Raw genomic sequence first — 24,965 nt, forward strand, 5'->3', positions numbered from 1 at the left:
CTCCATTGCAATTAGCTAAAATCACAAATACTGTTGCGTTTAAAAAAAAAAAAGTTATACGACAACGCTCCCTGACGTCTAGTTCAAATGCTTATTACTAATATTTACTTATTTACTCTTTCAACGGTTACACCATTTTATAAATTTATCTTCAATATTAATAATCTTATAGTTACTGAAACTATATATAATAACACTATTATATAATAAACTATATATAATAACAAAAAGAAAATAAACTATGGACAGTAGAAAATTACATATCATTCAGATGGCACAGTATAACGTAAGGATAAAAACAATCTGAGTACTACAAATCAATTTAACAAAATTTGTCTTAATTCAATTTCAATTCAATTCAATGTCAAATTTTAAAGCTATTAAAAGGAACACCGAAGTAATCAATGGTATTGTATTGATTTACACAGGCACATTCTGACCATGTCAAGTATTACTCGGTACAGAAGACAAAAGGTGACCCTAGAAGGGAAATGAAATTTAAAACAGGACAGAATACATACAAAGAACCATTTATCACGCGAGACAAAACCTAAATAATGAAATTTTCTACGGCCCTCGAGAGTAGTCCATGAAGTCAATGACATCCATTTGCAAACCGCTCTGCCCCATCCTATACCTAAGATATCATAAAAACTTGTTCTCCATAGCCTCAATTAGGTGTTTGTGAATTTCGTAGAAAGGAGACCAGATTGTTGTCCCATACTCCAAGATTGAAAGGACATATGAACTGTAAAACATGATAATATATCCCAAATTCGGAAAATCTCCAGATATTCTCTGCACCAGACCCAACATACGGTTAGTACGGATAATAACATCCTCTAAGTACGGCACAAAATGTAATGATTCATCCATAATGATACCTAAACCCTTTATTACTTACCCTCACGCACACTCGTCCATAATTTATGAGCAATCGGCAGGATTTTTACGTCGGGAGAAAACCATATAGGCACATTTTACAGTATTTAATTTTAAGTTGTTCATCCTATACCACTCCACTAGCGAATTAATATCCCCTTGTAGCAGCTCTTCACAATCATCAACTGATCGTACGCAGCGGTAAATTTTTAAATTATCTGCTAAAAGTTAATAATCTGTGTTGGGGGAGAGGAAATAGCTGACCTTAACTTGCTGAGTACGGCCCTGGAGAAAGCTTGATAGCCACGATAGAAACGCATCTCTAATACTAAACTTTTGAAGTTTGTTCTGTAATACTCCTTGGTCCAGCAAATCAAAGGCCTTGCTGAAGTCAGTATAGATGGAATGCACCTCACAGCCATTATCCAGATCCCGGCGATGAAGTTAGTATAAGTAAAAAGGTTCGTCACAGTAAAACGGCCATTTACAAACCCATGCTGCTGCTTAACAATAATATTACTAAACAATCCGCCCAGCACTGCCAAAACCATCCTTTCCAATTCCTTAGATATGGCTGATCGTAAGCAAATAGGTCTGTAGTTGATGATATCGCAGTTATTGCCATTTTTGAATATAGTGTACTATAAATGAATGTTTCTCTCTGGGAATATGTCTAGATTAACAATAACAATAACAGTTCGCACAACCATACGGCACATCCCTTCAGCAACAGGCCCGGTCACCTTTTTAACATTCAACGACAACAAAACATTCAACAAACCGTCCCTCCACCAAACACCTCATAACTTTTCACACTCTTAAAGTTACTAAAAATTGGTTCAAAATGTGATTTCTCGACGTCCCTCAGCCTGCTTATCAAAAAGGAACATACATTCCGCAATTTGACCCCAGCGGTGTGCTTTATACCTAACAAACTTCCAGAATTCCCCCTTCGTTCTGAATAATAAATAATAAAATAAATAAATAAAAATAATTTTTAGAATTTTTTGCCGCCTATGTTGTACAGATGTAGTAATAAGCATTAGAAGCATGGCAATATTTTCTAGAATATAAGAAAACTTCCATTGATATTCCATCCAAACTAATAAAATAAGTTACGGGCCTATTTAAGTTTCGGTCAGATTGAAGGTAACAACATTTTATTAGTATTCTCATTAATTTGATGATTTTGGAATTTTGTCTCTTCATATAACTGATAATTTATAGGTATGACGCCATTGGACTACGTCGCTAATCATTTAAGCATATCATCGAAGCGAAAACTACTATACAATTGCATCTTTAATAAGTTTAAATTAGAGACTGACACGAACATCACTTACGAAAGAAAAATATCTGGAAAGGTTAGTTTCGGCAGATCTGCATGCCTGGGAACCAACCAGGACTATTAAAGAGCGTTCAGCCAATAATATTTGAATTATTTTTGAAATCTTCTCACTACTATAGTTTGGCAGCAGATCCAATACGTCCAATTTTCAAAGTCAAAATAAACATTAAAAAAAAGAAACAAAAAATTGAATCATCTGATAATTAAACTCATAAAATACCGAAACATTTCTCCTTTACCGATCTAAATTTTTAACGCTAATACTTACGTTTGGGAATTTGATTTCAGGTATTGCAGCAGGCCTTGGATTTGCTAATGGGACGTCCCATGACGTCTGAGCAATCTTCCCACTTTCAGAGACTGATAGGATGGCAAAATGATGATATTTTCGATTTTCGCACATTTTGCGGTGTAGCCGCAGTTTGCGAGCGAATTATGGCGCCGCTTTTCTCGCACCGCTATCTCGACCGCAAAAGCGACCCTCCCGATGAAGTGAGTAAATAATGTGTAGTACGCAGGAGGATTTTAAAGTGGCCTTATTTTGTTGCGATCAACTGCATCCTGAATGAAACCTAGTTTAACCAGAGAGCAGAAAGTATTACTTATATAAAATTTTCATAGAAACTTTATAGGTAAATCTGACAAACCAAAGAAGTAAATCAAATTGTTTTGTAAATATTCCTCGCCAGTTTTTTAAAGGTGGGGAAGCTGGTATAAAAGTTAAACAAATCTGAACTCGTTTGCAAGATAATTTTATTCCTATTACCACGATCGTTTTGCTTACCGGTTTAGTCTGTAAAGCACAAGTTAAATAAAACGTCAGGGTTTCGCCAGAATGAAGCCAGAACTAGAATAAAAAAGTAGGTTCGTCGCTTTTTTTTAATTCAATTTAAAATCTAAGATCTACAAATATAGTTTTTAAAATTAAACCATTAGAAATTTTTATAAGAAATGAACCAATTTAAATTCAAAAATTAAACTAACCAAAACATTCGCACCAGCTTAAAAATTAGTGGTAATGTATAAAGAGCAGCCGCGCTTCTGGTTTCGCAAAAATAAATTAAAACTCGACCTAGTATTTTTTTTTGCAGGTAGAATTAGCCGACTTTAAAACTCTAGAAAGGAAAATTGACGGGCACAGGATAGATGAGAGGCTCCATTCAATTTTAATCGCTATCAAATATTCGTGATGGCCTCAGTCTAATACAGTGAACTCCGATTATAAAGTACCCTCTAGGACCAGAAAATGAGTACGCTATAAGCGGAAGTACGCTATAAAAAAAAACAAAAAAAATTATGTAGGTAACTACATATTTTTATTTTATATAAAAACTAATAAACACTAATATAGGTACTAAAAAACTAAAGAAACTAAACTACCAAAACTAAAAACTTATCTATCTATATAAACTTTACAACACACAAGTAAAAATACATACTTTATTCTTTCTGAGTAAAACAAATTGTTATTTTTGTCTGTTTATTGTTTCTCAATACAAATTTCATATTTTTGATGCGCTTCTCAACCTTCCAGGACGCTGGCATAATTATCATCAGCTACATTATCAGTAGATTGTAATAAATTTGTAACAATTATAGCGGCACAAAGCGCTTCAGAATAATTTAGTACTTCGTCCTGTTGAACATCATCGACGCTTTCATTACCAGGATCAATTTGAGGACCAATTGGCTGTAAAACTTCAGTAATAATATATAATATCATTATCCGTTAATAACTCCGTTGTTATTAAATTATCATCAACAGTTGGGAAGCTATCCAGCTCCAGGAGGATACATTTCAATGTTGGTTAGATCTTGGCCGCTATTGCACAACCAATTACTTAGGGAAACCTAAGTCATCGTCATCGTCGTCATTATTTTTGTACTTCTCAAACCATTGAACCAGAGGTAAGTCATCGTCTGAATCAAACACGATTTTTTGTCGATTTTATGTCGAAAGCAGTTTGAAATAGTGGTTGAAGTAACATAATTCAAATATTGTGCAAGTAATTTTATGCAGTCTATCATATTTTCAAATGACTGGATCAAACGATACAAAAAATATCTGGGGTAATATGTCTTAAGGCATTTTATTATGCCCTGGTTGGACGACTGAGGTGCTAGCTGGACGCAAAAACTCTAATCTGATACTTTTTACAAAACTTTTGGATTCCTCCTGCGTGTGTTTTTGCTGAGTCGAACTTGCTGACGTTTCGCCAATCATCCTGTTGGCTTCTTCAGAGCTTGACTAAAACTGGCTCGTATTTTACTCTGTGCCTGCACATATATTTTTTGAGTAGGACGGAGCTAAATGAGGGGCATAAACACCGTCTCGGATGACTGATTCCCATATTGGTGACAGGTAGAGACCTGAGTCGCGGTTAAGATTATTAGGTTGTTTATAGTTTCTATAGACTCTCGGATTTTTCGTTGGTAGAAGAATTGATTACATGCAAGAATGTTAGTTTTATTGAATAAAATTCTATGTCCGGTTTCATGTGTGTGTTCGGCAACAGCCGATGAGTTTATTTGACTTAGTCGTAAGGCTCTTTCGTGTTCTTTGAGTCTAGTTGATATCTTTCGTCCGGTCTCTCTAATGTATTCTTTGCCGCATATGCATGGAATGCTGTAAACTCCTGGCATCTCAAATGGAATTTTGTCTTTGACAGACCGAAGATGTTGAGAGAACTTTTGATATGTGGTCAGTGATGTATTTTTTGATGGAATGCTTAATATCTTTAATGTGGAAATTATTAGAGAGAAGAGCAGAAGTAAGGTGTTTTATTTCTGGGTTCGGTAAACAAGAGAGTTGATAACCGATGATTTTTGGGCCGGATGGTGATGTGACCATGCATTAAGGTCTGTGTGCGTAGGTTTTCTGTAAACACAATGACCCAATATTAGGTCTGATTTTGTATTGATAAGAATATCTAAGAATGGAAGGTTATTACTAGTTTCCAACTCAATGGTAAAACGTATGTTAGGGTCTATAGAGTTTAAATGTTTAAGAAAGTCTACTAGCGTTTCTTAACCATGAGGCCATCGACTTAGCATTTCCATCATTTTGGTTTTAGATGAAAGGTGTCGAGAGCTTTCTTCTCAAAGGTTTCCATAAATATATTCTCAATGACTGGTGATAGTGGAGAAGCCATAGCTGTACCCGACGTTTGTTCAAAAATTTGACCGTTATAAGAAAAATATGTTCCCGACATGCATTTTTCAATTAAGGTTAGAAGGTTTGGTTCCATATTCTCGGACTTTGATATATCTGAAATGATGTCGAGAGATTCAGGAATAGGAACTTTGGTAAAGAGGGATTCTACGTCGAAACTAACTAGAATATCTTGTGTATCTAATGTAATTCTTTTTAATTGTTCAATGAAATGAAAGGAATTAAGTACGAAACTGTCAGTTTTAATAAGGAAGCTAGATATTTTGCTAGAGAATATGGTGGAGAACAAATGGCGCTGACAATAGGTCAAAGGGGTAATCCTGGATTGTAAATCTTTAGGAGTCCGAAGAGACGAGGAATTTTAGAGTCATGAGGGATAACAGATTTTTCACGGAGTCTGATAGAGCATGAGCCTTACTAATAGATTTAAGGTTGCGTTCCATAAATGACGTAGGATCTTTTTTAAGTTGACGATCTGATCCGTCTGTAAGAATATTTTGAATCTATCGTAGCATTTCCTTCATCTGCTTTTAGGATTACGATGTCTGGATTGGAGATTTTTGATATGGCAGTTTGTTTAGGATAGACTCGGCATTTGGTACAATACGTGGGGCAAGGACGAAGTTGAAACCTTTTGAAAGAACTAATTTTTCCGTTTCCGAAAGTTGGTGCGATGATACATTTATTACAGTGTTTGGTAGTTGAAAAAAGTTTGATGGTTTTCCTAGTGTTGACATTAGTTTTTCAAATTTCTGAATCATGTTTGAAAAGGTATCGAACTCGGATGGGGACAAAATAGAAGAAATTTCAATGTGTAGAGACAGAAGAGCCTTATTGATTTGGTCTATTCCCTTACGGGTATGATTAATTTTTTCTCGAAGTAAAGCGAAACTAGATTTTCGAAGAATTTTATAAGCGGATGTGATTGTGACGTGATGGGATATTTACAAAGTAACACAAAGGTCAGTGTACAGAGTAATCTTACCAGTTTCATTCGGTGATCTTCTAACTTTCTGCATTTGCGCTTGATGTCTTCTGTTATTTGAAAGAATTAGATTTTTTCGATCAGAAGCACTATTTTTCTATTCTGACGTTCTAGTTTTTCATCCCAATCCTTTAAATAATTATAAAAAATTATTTAAAAAAACCCAAACGGTGTACCTCAACTTCGACTGCTTCCCACCTAAACACTTTTCTCCTCTAAATTTAAGGGTACGATTTGTCAGCACAGCTTGTTTGTTATCATCTTCTGTTTCACCAGAATTTTTTCTGAGGTTTATGTTGTGACGAACTTTAAAACGTTCGAGCCAACCTGTCGAACAACTAAAACCCTCACCTTGTAATCCCCTGGTGAATTCTTCGACTTTTGATTTCAGAACTGGATCACTTATTGCAATATTTTCAGGTCTTCGAACTTGAAACCATCGTAACAGAGCTTTATCTACATCTGAACGTACAACATTTCTAATCTTTTTAATCCCGTGCGATTTACAGTCACTTGTTATTTTGATGTTTCGCGATTTCTCCAAATTGTAGATATTGTTGTTTTTGCCAATTCCTTTTGTATAGCAATTTCCGCCTTACCGATGCGACTCTCAATACTTCTGATAATCTCTATCTTTTCTTTTACAGTTAAAGACTTGCGCCGATCCGCCATTTTAACCATAAACTCAAAAAACGTGCTAGCGCACCTTTTCATAAAACAATAAAGTGGAACTATGGGCCGGACACGCACGTTTCAGAGAAAACCTCACAAATTATTACTGAAAAATCCCCGATTTTTTCTCGTACTTTATAACCAGAACAATAGTGAAAATATTTTGCTTTATAACCGTAGTAGAAGTTATATGTGGTACGTAATATCCGCTGAAAAATGAAAGAGTATGTTATAAACGGAGTTTACTGTATATAAATTTAATATTAATGTTAATGTTCTTGTAATGTCTATTGAAAATATGTACTTAATTAAGTGAAATAATTTGTAGGTCATAGCTGCACACTGTAATAACAAATCTATATATAGGATGTTCCATATATGGAACCAGTTATAGATAGAAGTGTGAAGACCTATAAGAATTTCTTAGTTCAGTAATCTTTTAATACTTAAGTAATCGAACCAACAAAACTTTGCACACCTCAGTGTGTCACTTTAAACATTTAATTTGTAATATTTATATATATTCGACAGATAGACAGACAATTATGGTCAACAACATATTGTAAGAAAATAACAATGTACTTTGAATACGTACTTCTTTTATTGATTTTTTTGACTAGACAAATTCAAAGCTATTCATTTTACAACCTTTACAAAATTTATTACAATTGCATCCTCAAGATAAAGCTATATAAAAAGAATCGAACATAAGTTTGACTCGTACTACAAGTAGTATATGATACACAAAATCTAGAATTTTAAATGATATAAAAGAATTTAATAGTACGTTGTAAAATTAAATATGACGATTTAATAAATAGGTTACACATAAATAGTCAGCGGCAAATGTCATGAAAACATTGCTCGTTTATTTTTTTTTTGGTTTATTGGGAAGAAATACAAACTATACACCCTCTGTGTTTACGAGACGACGAATTTCTCTAACAATTTAACAATTTTCAACCAAGGAAAAACGTTCCAGAACAAAGTTTTACGTGACGTCAAATACAGGTGAAAAATCCTCACTACCGCCTACATATCAATCAACATTTGAGCGTTCGGCAGTTGACTAACGAAAAACAAACAGGTACTGAAAAATAGTGCGATTCTAATTTTGGAGATACTGTAATTGATATGCAAATCCAAACCATTTAAAATCACATAAAAATGAGTTCCGATTCTCGTGTTAATTGACGCATACATATTTAAAAAAATGTTCCTATTCGCATTTTGGTAGCGTAAACAGTCCCGAATGCATTGCCTAATTTTGGTTAAACCCTCCGCTACGAGACGTTTAATTGAAAATAAAATACTGATTGAAGTTTATGCAGTCTTGTCCAGCGTCATCCGCCTGCGCACATCGTACTTGATAATGTACTTCCGGTACTCCATTACAACTCCAGTTCAACGGGGCGTACCAACGAAAAACTGTTCTACGCCCGTGGTTCAATTACCGTTGGCGTTTTTGTTAATGATTGGGTTTTTACTATTTGAGTCTGTTCCGTAAATCTTTCCGGCCTTGCGCGCCATCGATCCCAACAACTCTTGGCTCAATTTGTGTGCGGTTCTCAACGACTGAAGCCACTCCTTCAGGCCGATTTCATCGGGGTTGGTTAACGTTATTTTCTCTTTTTTCCCGTCCTAATTTTAAACATTTTTTTCTTAACGACACTATTTATAAGTTACGAAAAAACACGACTGTTTTAATATTTGCAATAAAAACATTTATCAATTACCAATTTGGGTGGACTAATGTGAAATATGGTCAATAATAAAATATGTACGCAATACTGAAAAATACACTGAAAAAGCATTCAAGGATTAGAAGTTGGGCCCAAAAAACTTCTTAATATTTTAACACCGAAGAAAGCACCGAATTAGCAACTTTCCATCTGTAGTACAATAGAAAAACTTAAATATTCGATATCTGCAAAATTCATTGCCTTACCCTTTTTACTATATACGGTTATTAAGGCTTGTAGTGTTCAAAATATAAAAATGGTGACTATTCAGCAGCTATTTTCTTAAAATTATCTGAAATCTCTTGGAAAACGAATATTATTAAGATTTTCTATATACAATTTACAAAATTGTTTTCAGAAAAATAGATCTCTCACTTGTATTACTGTTACTAATTAAAAAAAAAAACAATTCAAGTATGATATATATTATATACTTTTTGTCATATTAGTTTTTTGTATGAAAGCGAAGGATTTAACTAAATGTATTTTTCAATGTAACTGTTGACCATATTTCATGCTTCGCCCTATGAAATATTGACGTTGAGGTATTTCCAAGAGCATCCAAAGATGCACCGCACCAACTTTTTTGACAGTACTAAAAGTTTTTTAAGCAAATATTTCTTTGGGAGGATTACCTTGAGGCCATGCATCCGCAGCACTATACAACTTTCGTTCTTGACTGACTGTAGATCCGCCGATACCTCCTCTATCTGATCCATAAGTACCATTTCGGGTCGCGAACCTTCCGGATAGAGCTCCAGCCGATTTGGATATAATTTGGCATAACGTAACTGCCATGAGGCCGACCACGGACCTCCCAGTCGCTTTATATAGCCGTGCAGTATACAGTCGGACTCTAAACACAAATTGTCAATGCTAGCACAACGAGAAATCGGAATATGAATAAACTTTTAGAATTCAATAATACCTCTGGCGGCTTTTAATTTTATTTGTTTGAACGAACAATGCATAAAATTCTCTTTGAATTATCGGACCCTGCTGCAGACCCAATTAAAGTTAAAGCTATGCATTTAATAGGGCTTTGCCAACCACAAAACATTGTGTGCGCCGGCCGGCGTTCAAAGGCAACAGGTAAATATGTATTTTACGCCATGTTTGTTTACTGGTGTTTGCGCAACCATGAGATAATTTATTTTCGAATTGGTTCACGCCTTACTATGCGGGGGCTATTCCGGACTTGGGTAAATTATTGAAAAAATTTTTAAAAATAAATCCAGACATTTACAAGTTTTTCATGAAAATTTATCTATAATCTATATCCATAATCTTTTTTTGCAGACCCATAAAATTCTTAAATAACATTCTAAAGTGTTTAGTTAACAATTTTGTAAACATTAGAGTGAATTGGTTTAAAAATTACCCATCTTGTAGGGCACAAGTTATGAAATATGGCAAACATTCAACTTTCAAGAATACAAAATGGCCTTCCACAAGGGACAGTTCTGGGACATTGTGCATACGGTACTTCTATTGTAATATTTTGGTTGTTAATAAACACAGTTTTTTATTATTATTGTTAATATTATTACTATTATTATTATTATTATTATTATTATTATTATTATTATTATTATTATCATTATTATTATTATTATTATTATTATTATTATTATTATATTATTTAGAAGGTTTTGCAAAGTGTTACAATTTATTTGTTAAATCGAATATTAACTGTTATTTATTTATTTGTAAGCATAACCGTTTGTTGTATGCAATATAATTTTGCGAGCCGTGTGCCATTAAATAAAGTATTATTATTATTACATTTACAAGTTTATCATGATGAGCTATACTTTTTTTACCGACTCTTAAAATTCGTAAAATTGTGTTCTTAAATGTTTAGTTAGTGATTAGCTTTAGCTTTACAAAGTGGACGAACGATTGGCGTGTAGTATTTTTTGACTTTAGACTCGCGTTTGACAATAAACAGAGAGCTACATCTAATTAAAATCGAAAAATATGGTTTGCTCCTTATTAGAGTGAACTGGTTTAAAGATTACATATCTGGTCGGACACAAGTTATGAAATATGGCAAATATTCAACCTACAAGAATACAAAATGTAGTCTTCCACAAGGGACAGTTCAGTTTTTATTTTTATTAAACACAGTTTAGTATTATTATCATAATTTTTTTTTAAAGTGTTGCAAATGATTTGTTAAAGAAATTGAAATATGAGGCTCTATGGATATTTGGCAATGAACGTTGATATTAACTGTTATTCATTTATTTGTAGTCAACTAAAGTATTATTATTATTAGACCATGTAAATAAAACCCGAAGAATATATACTAGAACTTGTTTTTTTTCCGATTTGTAGAATCAATGTGACTGGAGGTTTCTTAAAATATATTAAACTGATTTTTGTTGTTTTTGTTGACTTGGCACAGGAGAGGAATAAAACAGAACTCTCCGCAGGCACATTACAGATTGACTTTGGAGTTGTCGTCTCCAACCGTTTGATCTAACCGCAACAATGGGAAAACGACGAATGTCCCTTCCCGACTTTGTTGAAATTCAGAGCTTTAGATGATATTACCGACGAAAATTTTTAAAATATAATTACTTAATATTGATGGCAATTACCTTTGTCGTCGTCGTACAGTTTCTTCTGTTTTGGTTTTTTCTTCTCATTTTTGTCAGCCTCTTGATTAACCGACTCAAACACAGTCTCGGCCACCTCATTCTGCCACCTCTCCGATATAACCAGAGGAAAGTTCTTGTACAGTTCCTGATCGGCATCCGTAAGCTAAAATAATATTATGCGTATTAGAACGCAAGTGAGGTAGCTAAACATGTATACTTTGATGCCTTTGGTGTCTTCTTCGTCGAACGAGCCAATATCGAACGCGTCTGCGGCATTAACCTCTCCGCGTGGCGGTACCAAAGGGGGTCCGTATTTCTGATTATATACTTGTTGCCAGTCTAGTCCGGAAAAAAAGACGTGCGCTTTTACCTCGTCAGCTCCACCACCGCGACAGCCCAATCTGGAAAGAAATAAACGAAACCTCAATCACCCCCCTTACATCCCGTAATCGCGCGTCTACCTTTTGTCCACCTCACGTTGAAGCAAACCCTCCAATAATGATTTCAAATCCTTAGAGAACGAATCGGGCAGCTCGACATTCATGGTGAGGGTCATTCTGTCGATTTCGTGTTTATCTTTTGTCTTGTGTTGCCGAAAAGGCGAATGACCCTTGAGAAGTTTATAGAGCATACACCCGAAACTAAACCAGTCGGCGGACGAGTCGTAGGGCGTTCCCTTAGATAACACTTCGGGAGCCATATAGCCGTGCGTACCGACGCTGGCGTGAGGTTTTTTCTTGCTAAAATCACAAGCCAAACCGAGATCCGAGATGCGTACGTGTCCGTGTTCGTCGAGTAGAATGTTGGCGGGCTTCAGATCCCGATACACGATGTACCTCCTGTGCATATGCTCCAAACCTAATATTACCTGAAAAATGATGGTTTAATGCGTTGGTACGATTCGAATTGACGCGAAGTTTTACCTCCGCCGCGTAAAATCTCATTTCTTGTTCGGTAAACACGCCGTGTTGACTCAGATGATAATGGAGGTCGCCTCCGTTCATCAGGTCCAATATGAAACACAGCTTGTCGGGAGTGTGGAAGGCGTACGTCATGCAAACGATGAAGGGACAGTCCTGTCCGGTGCTAACCAAGCTCAGCATGATGCGTTCGTTCAGCGCCAAAGTCTCGCCTTGTTTCATTTTGATCCGTTTTTTGTCTAGGCACTTCATGGCGTACATTTTACCCGTATCGGCTTTCCGACAACCGTAGACCTCACCGAAACCACCGCGACCGATAATACGGTGGACGCTGAAGTCATTCATCGATAACTGCCCAAAAGAATAATTAAGTCTATAATGTAGGTAGCTTTCCCGTGCTGGCTGGCTGGCGCATCTCGCTTATTCAATGGGACATAATGACATGATTTGCACTTTTAACTATACCGTACTAAATTACGCTGTAATTAAAGATAGAACGTTTCTAAAAATCTTCGGACCCTACAGGGTGTCTCTGTTGTCTTTAAATATACTTATCGAAAATTGAATACCCTACTAGCCATTTATTTCCAACAAACTAGGCATTTCCCGCTCCATAGACTGACAGAGGTTGGCAGGTTACACGGTCAGAAAAAAAAAACATAGCCGGTCAGAAAGATTGGTTACATAAGTGGTGTTGCCCTATATCCGACTCAATATGGCATTTCTTGTTCAAACTTCAAACTCAAAGATGCATATTTTGCCATTTATATAAATTTAGGTGATAACCTTATTTAGATTCTTCGTAGGCCTTTTGCTGGCAACGAAGATATCCTAAAGTTGGTAAGCGATCTTTTTTAGTAGTAAAAGTTTAGTTGTCGATAAAACATAGTGCTCTTAACTAGGCTTTTAAACATTTAACCTCAAGGTTTTTCTTTGGTTTTAAAAATATCACACACATACTAATAGGAACCACGGAAGACGTGGTCTCTGGGAATCATGAAAATTTACGTGACTTGTTTTACTATTTTTTTATTTTATAGTCTGTTTTCAAATGGTGCGGAAGTTTCATTAGTCCAGTACGACTGAATTTGAGGGTCGTCCGTAAACGTAAGTAGAAAATGAACCCATAAAAATCACATAAATAAGGCAATATTTCAGGTAGGTTATGAACATAGATAATTACTCGTAATAGCGTAATAAAATTTTTAGTATGTGCTGTGAATCTATGGTATCAAAAGAATTATTAAAATGATGAGTACATCGCGGACATTGATTGAAATGAAACGAATTTGTAATAAATTCTCCCTTATAATCCTAGTTTTCAGTTAACCACTCGAATGGAAAGAGCACTGCAGGACAGAAAGGCAGCAGTTCAAGTGGAAACTCCCACAAAACTCCAGGAGGAGCAGCAAAAATCCTTCATGATGACACAAAATATGAGTATTCAAAAATTCAATAATATACAGGGTATCTCATTTTAAAAAAATGAGAAAAGTATCATTTTGCGAAACGTGGCAACAGCGCGTATGTAGGGTGTTCTCTTTAAAAAAATGTAACTTTGTTTCACCACCCTGTATACAAAAAAGTGACGATTACGAATAAAAAAAATAAATGTCATTTTAATAGAAACAACTTTTGTACTTAAACTTTTTTTACGTTTATACGAAAAATTTTTACGGATATTTCAATACTTTTAATTTAAATCCATCAGTTTACAGAGAACATTACAGTATGTCTCGACCACCTACAAACAACATAACACTAGATCAAATTACTTTCGAAATTTACAGAACCAATATTCGGAATTTTATTTTTCACCTGCGCCATTTTCAGATAAACGCCACAGCGGCTACTTAGAGCGCAAAACAAAACAAATAGAACGGGTTATTTTTAAACACCGTATTGCTCTCTCAATGGAATAATGGAATAAATAGTCGAGTCGGTAGAAATATTCGCGCCTCGCTTAACTCTCTGATTGGATCCAAACTGGAATGGAACGGCAGGGAACGCGGATATATAGAACTTCTGTCGCTTCCGGAACAACCAGTATTTTCGTGTCCGTTTAATTACACCGAATTTTTTTTAAACATTCGAAACGACCGAAAAGTCTTACCTTAATATTTAATTCCAAACTTTTCCATTGCAGAAACCTAGTGAACTTGTCGCTAAAACAAAAAACATGCATTGCATCCCCGAAACGGTAAATACCAATAAATAAAATATAAAAAATAATCATTCCCACCCACTTAAATTATGCTTTGAATTATTTTAATTAACAATTTCAACTTTTTTATTTTGTTAATTATTTTACGAGTAAAAAAGAAAAACTCACCTTTCTATAAACTGTCTGAATGGTTCTTCTCTGAGGTGATTATAAATCTCCTCAATATAAGGCTAAAATAAGATACATAGCTACATAATATGAAATACATGCTAACCTAATCCTCGCTATTTTTTATTTTTAATATTAGGGATAGTCCAAATTTGAATGGGCATATCAAGGGACACTTAATTCTGGCAGTACCTCCAACTTTGAGGTCATCTAGAAGCACTTATACTTTTTGAACAAATGTTGCAACTGTAATTTGGCTAAGTTGACTTTTACGATTAAAAATAAATGAAGATGCTAGGGCGTATTACGTTGCACTACTCTCGGAATTTGTTTTATTCGAAATTTGAAGCACAAACGAAGAAGACGAAAAAATACGTTTATTATATAGGTTGCTGCAAACTGCAGTTGGCTGTTTGACAATAAATAAGAAACTAACCTCGAAAAGAGTGACTGGTACCTCCTGTCGCATGAGATGCTGCTGGACATGTTGAAGGCATTCTTCCGAGTATTCCTAAAATTTAGGGCCGTCATACGCTATCGAAAACGAATAGAGGTGAGATTGTACGTACGTGGGTTCGAGCTAAAAGTTCCTTCATAATGAAGGTGTCGTAAATTTCTTTAGCTTTTTCTTTTCTCTCGTCATGAGTTTCTAATTTTTCGTACTCTTTTATCTAAAACCAATTAAAAGCCACTGCTTAACCACAGATATAACCAAGAGTTTGCACAATACTGACAAGAAAGTGAAAAAAATAAGGGAACTTATCCAGGATTACAAAAAAAGTTCTTCAATTCACCGCAAGTGCTCTAAAACTCTAAAAAGTTTCCTATTTAAATCACCCGGTAGTTCTGACTGGAAAATATCTACTTTTCTTGTTACTTTCGAAAAATTTTTTTTTAGTTTTGTCTGTTCTCCGTTCTCTACTCTACTCTCTGTCGACGCTTCATAAAAACGCGAATAACTTCGGAACCGTTGGAGCTAGGATGCTGAAATTTGTCTCCTTTTAAACAAGCCACGAGACAGACGCATTAGCGTCTATCTTTTTTTGGCGATTTTCGTCTGTTTCTCGTACATCGCAAGGAAACACGATGTCCGAAATTTGCAACCATCGACTTCAAATTTAGCAGAGAGGTGAAAGTACACACCCACATCTAAACCGTAGAAACAGGGAGTAATCAAGGATTGCCAAGTATTTTTTAGAATTTTTTGAAAATTTTGTTTTTATTTTAGTTTCCAGAAAAAAAAACAATTTTCTGGAAAACTACTTACTTGATCGGGAAAATTATTTTACCAGTAGACGCGGAAGATCCGGTACTACAACTTTTATTTCAAGCATTTTTTGGATTACATACAGGGTTTTTCAATAATAGACCAAAATCTAAAAGACCCTGAAAATTGTTCTTTCGTATTATTAAATGTAAATCAAAATTCCTAAAAAATATGGGCAATTGGTTTAGACGGTATCGTAAACCGCATCAATAGCTATAATTTTTTTGTCTTTATGGTTTTTATCTATCACATACCCTGGTCGAGATATTTGAAAAAATTCATATGAAAATCGCAATTTCTTTCACTCAATCCAGACGCGATGACGTCATTTTCTATTACGGTGGTATCATGGTTTCAGAAAACAAGTTTCATATATTCAATTCATATACCAGGAAAAGTGGGAGATCTAGGGTTATAACCTCAATATCGAACATTGTTTGAAGTCACTTTATACAGGATGTATGTTCCATAGTCGTCCGCAGGAGCATGATAGAAAAACAATGCATCTCTCTAAGGCAAAATAAAAAAAATAAAATACAAAGTAGTGTAGTGACTTTGTAGACTACGTAGCGCATAATACGGAACAGACTATACGCACAGCGACCATTTTTCGAAATGAGAGAACCACTTAAAAATAATAGTATATTATGCAACAAATGCGGTAGTAGCATTTTATGCAACAAGAGCGGTAAACGGCATTTGAGTCACGAGTTTATTTGTGTTTAATTAACGAGTAACTTAAAAGTTTACCAAACGTTTTGCATACTATACTTTTTTTACGACCGCTAGTTTTTGGGTATATTTTTGCAAAACAAGACGAATAGATTCATTGACATGACCGTCAGAATTGACAAACTTCAAAATTCAAGCCGTGCCGTAAAATCCTCGAAACCATCCGATTGCTCCCAAACCCGTGAGGTAAAATCCCGGAAATGTCCGAAGGTGTTCGGATCTGTGGGACAAGAAACTCACGTGCTAAAGTGACGTTTGCCGCACGCTAGATCGGTATATAAATGGGTATTTTACAGAAGGAAGTAGAAAAATATATGAAAAAAAAAAAAGTAAAAACAGATCTCTATGAGAAGGATCTCATCCAATCCCGTACAATTCTCGTTTCCTTGGAAGCATCCAAACAAAATAATCAATTCCCGCTTCCTAACGTTCAGTTTGCAACACGTGATGACAGATCCGTGTAAAGAAAGACAGCTCCGAGTTATCGACAACGACCTTATAGAGAAATGTATAGATTTGCAATATCCAAAAGGCGAGGTAAATAGACACTACTAATAGAACTTATCTACATTACTGCTATCATTACTTGAATATGTAGACGTAGATGATGGCTAGCACTAAGTTTACTAAGTTCTGATTTGTGCTTTACTTTATTACATATTTATAATCAATTTTCAATTTTTTTTATTTTATTGAATATTTAACGCTCACTTCTTTCAAGAAATTTTAAGGAAAATTTCAAGGAATTTTAAGAATAATAAATTAAATTAAAAAATAAGTATTATTTTTTAGAGTTTAAATCTTTTTATTTTGAAATTATTTGAATTTTATGTTAAACTAGAGTGAAGAAGAATACTGTAATCAGGGTGGCTTTAAAATCGTGCACATACAAATAATTGACATTTCAAATCACTTTCGTAGGTGGGCCGCCTTTTACGCGAAAAAGGCATCTCCATGGACGAAGTTAAACAAATTCGATTTGAATACTTAAACATTCTAAAAATAGATCACCTGTGGATACTAAAAACCTTAACCAAATTAGGGCTCAACAACAATCTGATCGAAAAAATTGAGAACTTGGATAGCCTGGTACATTTGAAAGAACTAGATCTCTCGTTTAACAATATTAAAAAAATTGAAAATTTAGATGCTTTAATCAATCTTGAAAAGATAAATTTCTACGAAAATTTAATCGAAATCGTGGAGAACATGGAAAAACAAACAAAGCTCGCCATTTTCAGCATAGGTAAGTACCTAACATTTTACACCATTGACGTGGCATCTAAAGCAAACTAACCAAATTACTGATGCGTGCTTTTGTCTCCATATGTAGATGGAATTAAAGATAACTCAATAATATTTTTATAATATAATATAATAATAATATATTCGTCACACTAAATATCGTATCTGAATCATTATAATAAAAAAAATCAAATTGAAATCTCACAACGTTATAAATGTTGCCAATAATAATGAATTGAATTAAAAAATATTAATTTTCAAAACGTTTGAATGTTGGCGACATATACCGGATATTTGTTCTAGGAAAAAATAAATTAGTTGACAAGAGCAACGTAAATTACTTTAGAAAATTTCCAAATCTCATATCGCTGAATATGGCAGAAAATCCATGCACCCACGACCAACAATTTAGATGCTATGTGGCTGCCTATTTGCCGAACCTGGTATATTACGAATATCGCAGGTAAGAAACGATGTAAATACAACGATGACAGGCTAACTGGTAACTGAAGGGGAATGTTCTAGAGTGCAAAGGAAAATAGACGTCACGTTTATCATTTTTGATAATAATAATAATAATAATAATATGAATTAAAATAGCTTTACAAATAAATTGAAAAAATACTCATGAATACTATTGAACTGCTATGGTGTAATATTTTGAAAATACTCATCAAGAGGAGTATTTCCAGCGTGTTACAAAGCAAAGGAATGGAAATATCGCGCTACAAATATGGCGGAAAAATAATGATTTTATTTTTTATCATAAAAAACGAAAATAGAATAAAATATTATGGAAGTATTACTATTGTAAAAGCACACTTTCTGTCTATCTTTAATTTTTTAAAATTGAGTGGAGGGGATTAAATAGACAACCCCTACCATTACTCTTAACTTAATTAATTCCTCTTAACAAAATTAATTAATTAATTAATTAAAGGAAAAACGTTTTGTTTAGATTTTTTTTGCCTCCTGTAATTTTTTCATAATACTTACCGTTTCCACATAAAAAAATCTCAATACCTAACTAATGCTGAGTTACACGAATGCAGAAATGGCAGATATGCATGTTATGTACATGCGTGCTAACTGAAATTACTTGGAAGCATAAATGCATGCATTAGACGCAAGGTAGACATTTTCGAAAGTTAACATCGTATTCTTGTTCTGCCTAAGGTGTCTTGTTTATTGGTGTTGTTTTTATTTGAATTAGATAGTCCAAATAAAAGGTTTTTAAAGACGGTATTTATTTATTCATTGTCTGCGCATAAAAAGATCAATTAGTTTCAGACATGTTTTTTATTAAATTATTTGTAAAATGTAATAATTAAGTAATAATAATAATAAATAATTGATAAAGATTGGTTCAACTGTTTGACAGAACCTAACTAAAAACTATAAAGCTCTAAGTTTTATGAAAAAAAAACAGGAGGCAAAAGAGTTTCTAAATAGAACATAAAATTAGAAAAAAAAAGTAAATGCATAAGAATTTCCTTAAATTTAGTTTAGAAGAATAATAGCGGTAGTCTCCACTCATTTTAAAAAATAAAAAATATGCATAAACTATACTTTTATAATTGTTCTATCTATTTCCGTTTTTAAAAATACAAACATTATTTAGAGCGGAATATTTCCTGGTTGGATTTTACCCAATGTTCATAATAACAAACTACCGTAGATTTTTCGCATTCGACAATTGCAATAATATTTTTTAAAATTATTTCTTTTTATCAAAATGTTTTATACTAATCGACCAGGGGTTTACTAAACCTTAATGACAAGCATAATACGACGAAAATTTAACTTAAGCAAAAACAAATAATTTACACAATTATACTAAAATCATAAAATAGTAAAAAATTAAAACGGTTTTGCCTTTTGGAGCTTACTGGAGTAAACAGTGTGACCCTAAGGATGGAAAGTTTGGTGACCCCTATAAACTAAGCTAAAAAACATCGCAAAAATTTAATTTTTGATGTGCACTTAAAAAAGTTTTGCAAATATTGAGTAAGAAGATTAGTTATGAAAAATTTTTAAATGTGTTGAGCCCTTATGAGTATCAAAAACTAGTGAAAAATAAGTTTGAAAATAGGATCCAAAATTAGATCAGCGTTTTCGCCAGGGTTTTCTATCATAGCTGACGCACCCTGTCGGAAAAGAAATTAACAAAAAAAAATGTGTCAAACGCGTTTATCAAAAAATTAATAATTATCTATAATGTGTGTAAAATTTGTATAAATCGCTATTAATGTGAATTTTATAGTTTTGGATAATACTTAAAATATACAAAATATACAATATACAATTCTAAATTACTGTAGAAAAAATTACTAAGTTACGTCACACTGAACTGAGAATCCCCAGTAGATCCTTACTTCAACATTTTCATTTAATAATATGTAATAATATTAACCAAAGTATTATCCTGTATCTATTTGTACTATTGGTGAAAGTACAGAAGCTCTACGATATCCTAATCACACAAAACCGATTTTCGGTTGACCACATCCTGTTACTCACCTATCAAATTCAGCGCCGAACAATAACTTAACGCAAACATTCTTAACCTTGGGCAATAACGTTTTAAGTAGCGAATTTAAAACAGGAAACAAAAAATCTATGCAAATGTCATTCAAAAGATCGATATTCTCGATTGCCTATTTATAGAATCACTGACGAAGAAAGGAACTTGGGAAATGAAATATTTGAAGAGTCTCTTCGAACGCTTCAGAAAGAAGAAGCCAAAGAATACGAGAGAAAATCTGCCTTGCAAAAAAAAATGGCAGATACAGAGATGCATTGCAAAATGTTCGTCGATGGTTTGGATGCCGACCAACTCTTCGAAGAAATGTTTGAACATGATCCGGAAGGTGAAACTGACTTGCAGGAAATAAATACATCCATCGATTTACTCGGTGGCTCGTGATAAATTACTAAATTCATATTTTTTGTTAATATTGATTCAACGATGAAGTTGGAGTATTTCTCATAAACCTTGCGATTTTGCAATCAAAAATATAAAATTTAAATTTGATCTGAGAATCTGTATCTGAATGTGGCAGTAAATTGCCGTCATGATTTCAAATGACAAATTTCACTGTTTAACCAATTGACGATATTTCAAAATCTGTCAAAATAACAACCGATATACAGGGCGTTTTCAAGAGTTCCGTTCTAGGATAAATATATTAAAAAATAACGTTAGTTGTGTTGTGTTCGAAAACGCCGCCTTCAGCAGTAAAAGGGGATTTAAAAAAAACGTTTTTTTTTTTAATTATTGCTGCAACCATTTTAGGTATCTACATAAAATTTAAACCACAAATAACTTTGATTGCGTAATAATTAGGGTTGCGGAATTGACCGGTCAAATATTTTAGTGCCAATAATTGACCGAAATAATTTTTAATAATAATAATTTATATTTATTTATATTATTGTGGGTTATGTCGTCATCCCGTCGTTCTGAGAACTAAGCGGAATCGATATTTTTATTGGGATTCCCCGAATCGCTAAGTATCATATAGGAGTATATTGGTTATAGGTAAATTGGACATCACAAACGCATAATAATTAATTATCAAATACATATTATTATTAAATAATGATAGATAACACCCTACAATTGCAAGATGTTATTTAAAACATTTTGATCGAATTTGACTAGTCAATTAAGAAGCGGTCAATTAACCGCTACCCAACCCTAACACTAGTCATAACAGCTACAGCTGACAAAATTGACGATCAAAATAATTTAAAAGATTTTTACTTCATTGTTCATAATTTATTAATTTAGTTACCATTACTTACTAAAACCCCAACACCAAAATCGATTAATTTAAAAAACATTTTTTAACCTTTGACGTAATTTTGTAACATGTTAAATTTTTTTGTAACATTCAAATCTGGACACAAAAAAATGCAATTATAAAAAAAATGTTGACCTGTGAAAATTTGGCAAATCAAGTCCGTATTTTATATTTTTCAAGATACTCTCAAATTTGATTATTTCATCGTAGGATTTTTTTTCAAAATTAATTGTATTTTTTGAAACAGGAAAAGCACTTCTTGAAATTGGCGAAGACGCTACCGAACTCTACGAAGAATATAAGAGTCAATTTGTTAACTTGTGCAAAACAATTTTTGAAATTGGCGAAAAATATTACAACTTACGTCAAACAGAAATGGACGAATTTACCAGATGCATTGAAAATGCCAAAAGGGACAATAAGGAAAGGAGTATCGAAATCATGGAATTATTTTTAGGTACATTACCCGACTAGTTAAAGAGGCTTAAATATAAACCTAACATGTAACATTTTAACAATATTTTTCATATATCCGATAAACAAAGATCTCGCTCAACGAGCAGCTTTTCAAAATGCGGATGCTTGATTACAGAAAAAAAAACTGAATTGTTCAACGAGGTTAAAAAATACCAAGTTCAACTGGACCACGACGCCATCACGGAGGACCAATACAAGGAAAAGGTCGAGCAGTGCCAAAAAAATTACGATACCAAAATCCATTTCACATGGAAAAAATTAATGACCTTGGAAATGACACTTTTTGAACAGATTGAAGAAGTCAATCAACTGTTTGAACAAAATATGACCGAAATAATTAATAATTTAATTGGTAAGATATTAAATGAAACGAAAGTACCACTATAACTTTCCTTCTCCTAGCCATGTTTTAAAGATATGATCCTATTTGTAGAAGCAGTGCAGGCCATATTTACAAATCTGAGAGCCACTGAAGTGTCATACGCAGAAAATATTCATGATGCAGCCACAAGATATCTGGCTATTGTGAGTTTAAATGCGGATGAAACACTATCTAAATTATTAAAAAATATAATGACTGACAGAGATTCAGTGAACAATGCCATGGCCGCTACACATGATGTACATATGCAGATTATCGACGGCAGAGAAGACAGAATGGTAACAAAATTTGTTATTTATCCATACTCTCTATTCGATTCATCAAAACTTAACAAATAGTTTGATAATACTGTAAAAAATATAATTAGAAAAGTAAACAATAGTTGGATATACGGGCAACACTTTTAAAATAAATTTCCAATATAAATATTAATATCACATATCTGATTAGGTGAATACAGCGAAAAGATGGTTTAAGACCGAAATGGAAACTCTAGCCAACAATGCAATAATCAGAAACAGACATAAACTGCTGGAAATCAACCATTTTCTTGACATACAAAGAGAGGAGTTCGAAGACTTAGCAACAACAACAACGGAAATCAATAATGAGGAACTTGAAATTTAGTACCATCAAATAAAGCATATAACTGAATCATTGTGTATTTCTTGGCTAATATTTTTCCCTTCTTAAGACTTGCACAGTTCAACTCTGAATATTTATATTATGATTTATATTTTGATAGGTCCTCAGATCAAAATAATATATACATATAAACCAAACTACAGAAACTAAGCTCACCTGTTCATAAAATCCAATTTGAGGAATAGGAGGCTCCATATTCTCACAGAAATCTTTGAATAGCAAGTACCCTGCAACAAAAAACATTTTTTCAAACACATATGCATAGGGAAATTCTTGACTTCTTTTGAATAGTTTTGTGCTAAAGGGCGACCCAAAGTTTAAAAAAGCAATTTACTAACCCAGAGTTTGGTGGAAGATTTTGTCGAAAGACATCTCATTTTTTTTCTCCAAGTATTTGTGCATGACACTCCGAACACTGAAACAAAAGATACAGTAAGATAAAACAGGACAAATCAAAATTAATTCTAAGGAATAATTGGACCTAATAAGATAGTCCCACTTTTTGAAATAGTAAATACCTGGGATCTGGAAGAACAATCTTCTTGCTTGCTCTGGCTGCAGGAGTGCATTTGCTCTTCTCCATAGCCATCAAATAGCTAACATCAGCTAGCACGGCTTCTAGATCAGCCATAGCGCAAAATTTATATTTGATATCAAATACAAATAACAAAATTCAGGAAAAGCATTGACCTTTAATCTTAAATAATTCGGCACTGAAATGGATTCTGCAAAAAATACACAAATATATTCGGTGTTCAGTGCAAAAACAAAAATTGAGCAGTGAAATGAAAATGCAGTTAGCTGAAAACGTTGTTTAGATAAAATTAAAACTTTTGGGGAGAACAGTTTGTATGATATCTAATGTCTCACACTACTGTGTGTACTTTAAAAAAACGATAGTACCTACAAAACATTAAAACAAATATGTGCTGTTCTGTTAAATGCAGGTCTATACGTGTTTTACAAGACCTACATAATTAAAAACAAATTATTTGAAAACATGATTTTTATGATAATTGTTATCAACTAATTCGCAGCATATAAAATAACACTTTTAAAATAAAAATAAGAACAGTGTACTTTATTATTTAACAATATAAAAATACAACCAGCAAAGCGAAATAGTAAAAATGCAGTGAATAAAGTATTACTGCATATTAGCAATTTCTTATAACATGGGAGAAATTACCAAATGAAAAACTTACCACATAGTCATAACAAACTGCTATGGCTGATGGCACATTTTCGTTTCAAAAAACTCGAACATTTTTTTGTATATTGTCAACACTCACAAAGGGTAAGATTACACTCCCAAACAGAGTTTGGAATAACGAGTTTTTGAAGAAAACGATACTAATTTTAAATACATTAGGCGATCAATGTTTATGGATTTGCATCTGTTTATGTTATAGACTTAGTCACTTAAACCTGAGCATTGGAAAAAGGTTAGTCTGTTATTGCTATCGATAGAATTGCGTTAAAACTTGTAAGAATATTTTGGTTTTATTCTGAAGAAACTACAAAAATCTATTTTATAAAACATATCGACATTAAAGCCTCTATTTGACAGAAAACCTTCAACGATTGACAAGAAACAGCTGTTGAAAGAAATAGCTCACCATTCCCATAGAATATCAAAATGTATGTCTAAAACTGTGAAATGTATTTTCTTTCGCGCTAGGGAAATATTGTTATGACGTCACGAACTTACTTTCACAATGCAAATTCAGTTCAGTGCAACAAAATCGTAAT

The 24,965-nt window shown here is 33.5% G+C and overlaps 3 protein-coding genes across 4 annotated transcripts in view; 2 read left to right on the forward strand and 1 right to left on the reverse strand.

Moving 5' to 3' along the window:
• The window catches only part of LOC132699689 (uncharacterized), a 14,813-nt gene extending 7,218 nt beyond the window's left edge, over positions 1 to 7,595 (forward strand). The window contains exons 10-12 of the mRNA XM_060666538.1: positions 2,110 to 2,246; positions 2,519 to 2,722; positions 3,322 to 7,595. Coding sequence (XP_060522521.1) covers positions 2,110 to 2,246; positions 2,519 to 2,722; positions 3,322 to 3,420 — 440 coding nt within the window. The 3' untranslated portion in view covers positions 3,421 to 7,595. The remainder of the gene's footprint in view (positions 1 to 2,109; positions 2,247 to 2,518; positions 2,723 to 3,321) is intronic.
• A 60-nt stretch (positions 7,596 to 7,655) lies between these two features.
• LOC132700004 (G protein-coupled receptor kinase 1) lies at positions 7,656 to 24,827 on the reverse strand. Of its 2 annotated transcripts, XM_060667041.1 has the most exons (14): positions 24,419 to 24,827; positions 23,732 to 23,938; positions 23,552 to 23,628; positions 23,370 to 23,440; positions 15,229 to 15,330; positions 15,096 to 15,170; positions 14,660 to 14,721; positions 14,441 to 14,492; positions 12,331 to 12,678; positions 11,869 to 12,275; positions 11,625 to 11,808; positions 11,408 to 11,570; positions 9,437 to 9,657; positions 7,656 to 8,700 (listed from the first exon to the last, which is right to left on the reverse strand). In XM_060667041.1, exons 2-14 carry the CDS (start codon positions 23,842 to 23,844, stop codon positions 8,506 to 8,508), a joined length of 2,070 nt encoding a protein of 689 aa, XP_060523024.1. In that variant the 5' UTR covers positions 23,845 to 23,938; positions 24,419 to 24,827; the 3' UTR covers positions 7,656 to 8,505. The 2 variants fall into 2 exon arrangements, with proteins under 2 accessions (XP_060523024.1, XP_060523025.1); XM_060667042.1 differs by lacking the exons at positions 23,370 to 23,440; positions 23,552 to 23,628; positions 23,732 to 23,938; positions 24,419 to 24,827 and adding an exon at positions 20,424 to 20,570.
• On the forward strand, positions 17,035 to 23,210 carry LOC132700005 (dynein regulatory complex subunit 3-like). Its single transcript, XM_060667043.1, has 8 exons — positions 17,035 to 17,195; positions 17,580 to 17,904; positions 18,207 to 18,366; positions 20,571 to 20,773; positions 21,957 to 22,166; positions 22,302 to 22,538; positions 22,620 to 22,846; positions 23,019 to 23,210. Exons 1-8 carry the CDS (start codon positions 17,106 to 17,108, stop codon positions 23,193 to 23,195), a joined length of 1,629 nt encoding a protein of 542 aa, XP_060523026.1. The 5' UTR covers positions 17,035 to 17,105; the 3' UTR covers positions 23,196 to 23,210.
• Positions 24,828 to 24,965: the final 138 nt, after the last annotated feature.

The sequence above is a fragment of the Cylas formicarius genome, unplaced genomic scaffold (assembly GCF_029955315.1).
Source record: "Cylas formicarius isolate icCylForm1 unplaced genomic scaffold, icCylForm1.1 PGA_scaffold_3__17_contigs__length_32017465, whole genome shotgun sequence".
Taxonomy (NCBI): domain Eukaryota; kingdom Metazoa; phylum Arthropoda; class Insecta; order Coleoptera; family Brentidae; genus Cylas; species Cylas formicarius.